The sequence below is a fragment of the Mustela nigripes genome, chromosome 12, assembly GCF_022355385.1.
Source record: "Mustela nigripes isolate SB6536 chromosome 12, MUSNIG.SB6536, whole genome shotgun sequence".
Classification (NCBI taxonomy): Eukaryota; Metazoa; Chordata; class Mammalia; order Carnivora; family Mustelidae; genus Mustela; species Mustela nigripes.
In genome coordinates, this window is record NC_081568.1 from 40,393,221 (window position 1) to 40,398,150 (window position 4,930).

Consider the following 4,930-nt stretch of genomic DNA (forward strand, 5'->3'; position numbering starts at 1 on the left):
TTCCTGGACAAAGACCCTAGTCTGAAGGCTTGGTCCAACCTTTTTTTTTTTTTTTTTTTTTTAAGGAGAAGTTATCTTCTTTCCCATGGTTTCAAAACTTTCTTAATGTTAACACATTCTAATAGTCTGAGCCATATGAAATAACCACTTTTAAAGTCAGAAACCACAGAAGAGCGGCAATTTCATAGGGCTCCACCCAACAGATCAACCAACTTGCCAGGGAGATGTAAGGATATTTCTAGTGGCAGTGGGCTTGCTGAAGAAGATGAGGTTGAAAGGAAAAATTTTCCAAATTCAACTCATCTTCATTCCCACAGATAACAAGGGAGTGATGCCACACTCCCAAGAATTACAAATATAAGCGCACAACCTTCTCTCTGTCTCCAAACGCATACACGCATCCCCCGCTCCAGCTCAGAATGAAATCCAAGGAGTGAAATTGTGTCTCAATGCCTGCAAATTCCCAAGGAGGGCACCAAAAGTACTTGACAGTGAGTGTGCTGAGGAAATCGGGCAGCTGTTGAAGTCACCTCCTGTGGTCCTGCCAAATGTTTGAAAGGGAATGTGTCCCGTGTGCGTGTGCGCGCGTCTTTGTTGCCCGGTGGTTGCGCTTCTAGGTTGCGGGGGCGGGGAGAAGTTGGGGGTCTTATGCAAGTGTGAGGGGATAGAGTACCTGGACGGGGACGTCCGAGTCTGTGGCGCTCTGTAACTCCAAGCCAGCGATTGTGCGTTGTTTACTTCTTTCTGTGTGCGTGCCCATGCCTCTGTGCTTCTGGGTGCTTCTGTGTTTGTGTCTTGGCCCCGTTTCTGTTGGACAGGGGTGACTGTGCCTGTGGGCTTCTGTGTGTGTGCGCGCGCGCGCGAGTGTGCTTGTGGGTGCGCTGGGCGGGTGTGTCTCGGTGTCGGTGGCTGTGGGTTCTGTATAAGTCTGAGCATGTCTGTCGGGGTGCAAGTGTGCCTGCCCGTGCGTGTCTGGGTGGGCACTGTCGTCTCTGTTTCCGAATGTTGGGGAGCGGCTGCCCAAGCGCCCGGGCCAGACAGGTAGCAGCCCCCAGAAGAGCCCAAGGCTCCTGGGTCGGCGGGTGAGCACGCCAGCCCCAGCTGCAGGCCTCCGGGGCCAGCCGGGGAGCCGGCAGGGAGAGGTGGCCGGTCCGCCGCCCCTGAGCAGCTGGGCCCCGCCCGTGCCAGCCCCAGGAGGGGGCGGGAGAGGGGAGGGGAGGGCGGGAAGGGGAGGGGACCTCGCCCCTTTGGGGCTGCCCGCCCGCCATTGGCTGAAAGTTGCCATACGTCACGGGGAGGGCAGGTCCCTAAAGTCCTGTGCACATAACGGGCAGCGCGCACTCCGGGGCGGTTTCTCCAGAGCGCCAGCTGGTTCCAACGCTCACGGGGAGCCCGGAGCACCCCGCAAGCTGAGTGCAGGACGCATCCCCACCACAGCCATCCCCCGGCCGCTGAATGAGGCTTCCCGGCGTCCGCTCGCTGCCCGCAGCGCCGCGCCGGAGGTCCGCCCGCTGAGGCGCGGCCGGTGCGCCGGCAGCCTGTGCGCTCACCTGCCAGCCTGCGCGCCATGGGGCAGCCCGGGAACCGCAGCGTCTTCTTGCTGGCGCCCAACGGCAGCCACGCGCCGGACCAAGATGGCACGGAGGAACGTAACGAGGCGTGGGTGGTGGGCATGGGCATAGTCATGTCGCTCATCGTCCTGGCCATCGTGTTTGGAAACGTGCTGGTCATCACAGCCATCGCCAAGTTCGAGCGTCTGCAGACGGTCACCAACTACTTCATCACCTCCCTGGCCTGTGCTGACCTGGTCATGGGCCTGGCGGTGGTGCCCTTTGGGGCCAGCCACATCCTCATGAAAATGTGGACCTTTGGCAACTTCTGGTGTGAGTTTTGGACTTCCATTGACGTGCTGTGCGTCACGGCCAGCATCGAGACCCTGTGCGTGATTGCAGTGGATCGCTACTTTGCTATCACATCACCCTTCAAGTACCAGAGCCTGCTGACCAAGAATAAGGCCCGGGTGGTCATTTTGATGGTGTGGATCGTGTCGGGCCTTACCTCCTTCTTGCCCATCCAGATGCACTGGTACCGGGCCACCCACCAGGAAGCCATCAACTGCTATGCCAAGGAGACATGCTGTGACTTCTTCACGAACCAAGCTTATGCCATTGCCTCCTCCATCGTGTCCTTCTACTTACCCCTGGTGGTCATGGTCTTCGTCTACTCCAGGGTCTTCCAGGTGGCCCAGAGGCAGCTCCAGAAGATCGACAGATCTGAGGGCCGCTTCCATGCCCAAAACCTCAGCCAAGTGGAGCAGGATGGGCGGAGTGGGCACGGACATCGCAGGGCCTCCAAGTTCTGCCTGAAGGAACACAAAGCCCTCAAAACTCTGGGCATCATCATGGGCACTTTCACCCTGTGCTGGCTGCCCTTCTTCATTGTCAACATAGTGCACGTGATCCAGGATAACCTCATCCCCAAGGAAGTTTACATCCTCCTAAACTGGGTAGGCTATGTCAACTCTGCTTTCAATCCCCTTATCTACTGCCGGAGCCCGGATTTCAGGATTGCCTTCCAGGAGCTTCTCTGCCTGCGCAGGTCTTCCCTGAAGGCCTATGGGAATGGCTACTCCAACAACAGTAACAGCAGGACCGACTACACTGGGGAGCACAGTGGATGTCACCTGGGGCAGGAGAAAGACAGCGAACTGCTGTGTGAGGACCCCCCAGGCACGGAAGGCCTTGCGAACCGTCAAGGTACTGTGCCTAACGATAGCATTGATTCACAAGGGAGGAATTGTAGTACAAACGACTCACTGCTCTAAGGCAGTTTTTCTACTTTTTATGAAACCCCCCTCTCCCAACAAAACACTACACAGACTATTTAACTTGAGTGTAATACATTTAGAATAAAATTGTATAGAGATGTGCAGAAGGGCTGCCTTCTGCCTTTTTTTATTTTTTTAAGCTGTAAAAAAAGAGAAAGCCTATTCGAGTGATTGTTTCTTGTACAGTTGAGTTCCTTTTTTTGCATGGAACGTGTCTGTTTGTGTCTGAAGGGCTTCAGTCCCAGAGGACCTGGGGCTGCTCTGTTTTGATGACTTTTCCGTGGATCTACCTCATTGGTCAAGTATTAGGGGTAATATATATACATATATACTGCTGCTGGTAATTTGTATGTGAAGGAGTCTTTCCTTCCCGTACCCTTGCACTGGAGGATCTTGAGTATCTCGGACCTTTCAGCTGTGAACACGGACTCGCCCCGCTCCTCTTATTTGCTCAAACAGGGTGTTGTAGGCATGGACTTGAGGGGCAGTTTCAGTTGTGTTCCTGAGCAAAGTCTAAAGTTTACAGTAAATAAATTGTTTGACCATGACTTCATTGCACCTGTTTCTCCAAAAACCCCTTGAGTGGAGTGTGGTCGCCTCCCCCGCTGGAAACCGCAGGTAACTACTTGTAATAACTGCCCAGGGACTTAATACAGAATGATACAGGAGTGGCGTGCACTGATTGCTTAACCCTTTCCTTTGCCTTTGAATCTGCTGCTGCAAACCTGTATCTCTCTTAAGGCCAGTGCCTCGGGGCAGTTCCGCCCGCTGTCAGCATAGCTGGTCTCGCTGGTCGGTCCCATGGTGAGGATTCCTTGTTAGAGCAGAAACACTGACTCACAGAGACGGAGTTATGGGCCTCTGTTTTGTCCCTCCGTGCGCCCCCGCCACCACCCACCTGCAAGTCCTACTTGTTCACTAGCTGCTCATGTTATGATACAGTGGCTGCCTCTTATAGTGGAAATCTTTGTACTGCGTCAGAGTTTGGCATTTTAAAGAGAAGGAAGATGGTCTTATGAGCAAGGTCCTCAAACAAAGCCCTTTACCTCCAAGGAAACCTGGAAAGGGCACTGATCCTAGGGACAGAGCTGGAAAACACCCACCCGACAAATACCTCAAGACTCGGAGTGGGATCGCTGCCCCTCCTCCTCCTTTCCTTCTGTCTCCCCCCCCCCCCCCCCCCCGCCCCCGTGCTTCTGACCCTCCTCACTTGGGTATAGAGCCCGACTTCTCAGCTCTGGCACTGTTACCACAGCGGGCCAGGTGACTCTCCGTAGCGAGGGGGCTGTCCTGTGTGCGGTCAGAGCTGCGGCGGCATCCCTGTTCTCTCCCCATCAGATGCCGGCTGCACCCTCGGAAAAATGCCAAAGACTCCTCGAGGGGTGAAATCACCCCCGGCTGAGAACCACAGAGAGAAGCTTCAAAAATCTAGAGAGATTGGTAGATTCTGTCTAATGCAACTGCTTGATTTAGGCAGAGCATCCGAGAGGGACTTTCCACCGTTTGCCCAGTTAGTGGCAGCCCCCAAGCCACCCCCCCCATCCATGCTGCCTTCCGAACTCACCTTCCAGCCACCCCGACACTGACTGTCTTTGGGGGGACGTGCAGTGTTTGGGAGGGCTTATCCATGGAGGCGAGGCCTGTGAGTCTACTGCCTTTTTGTGCAGAGGTTCTTATACCGTGAAGAGGCACAGGAGGGGAAAATCACAAAAGTAAACACATTGCTTCTCCCACCCCCTTTCTATTTTTGCCCGTGGGTCTGAGCCAGAGTTTGGCCCAGGTTTGACCGAGTGGACCGTCCTCCTTGGCAACCGGCAGCCTGGAAAGGGTCAGCCCTCAGGTTCACTGCCACTTCACCCGCTCCTGAAGCTGACTCCACTTCTCTCTTCCCTGCTGTCCCAGCCAAGGTCCCCAACCAGAAAAGCACTGGCTTCCTCAGCTTCCTGTCAGCTCAGTGATGGGTGTCCGGGTGCAGGCTCAGCTCTCAGGGGGAAAGCTAGGTGCCCGAGTTCCTGGAACGTGCCGTGGTGAATGGGAGAGTGGGTACCCCTCAGCACTTTTACTAGTTCTCCAAGGGCTTCCCTGCCCATTCTTACCATTCTC

At 55.1% G+C, this 4,930-nt stretch overlaps 1 protein-coding gene across 1 annotated transcript; it reads left to right on the forward strand.

The window, feature by feature from the left end:
* Positions 1-399: 399 nt before the first annotated feature.
* ADRB2 (adrenoceptor beta 2) lies at positions 400-3,375 on the forward strand. Its single transcript, XM_059417122.1, has one exon. The coding sequence runs from the start codon at positions 1,568-1,570 to the stop codon at positions 2,822-2,824; it is 1,257 nt and encodes a 418-aa protein (XP_059273105.1). The 5' UTR covers positions 400-1,567; the 3' UTR covers positions 2,825-3,375.
* The last annotated feature ends 1,555 nt before the right edge of the window (positions 3,376-4,930 follow it).

Bases quoted from the DNA above. Each gene is read 5' to 3' on its own strand.
- ADRB2 (XM_059417122.1), top strand. From the start codon at position 1,568: ATGGGGCAGCCCGGGAACCGCAGCGTCTTCTTGCTGGCGCCCAACGGC.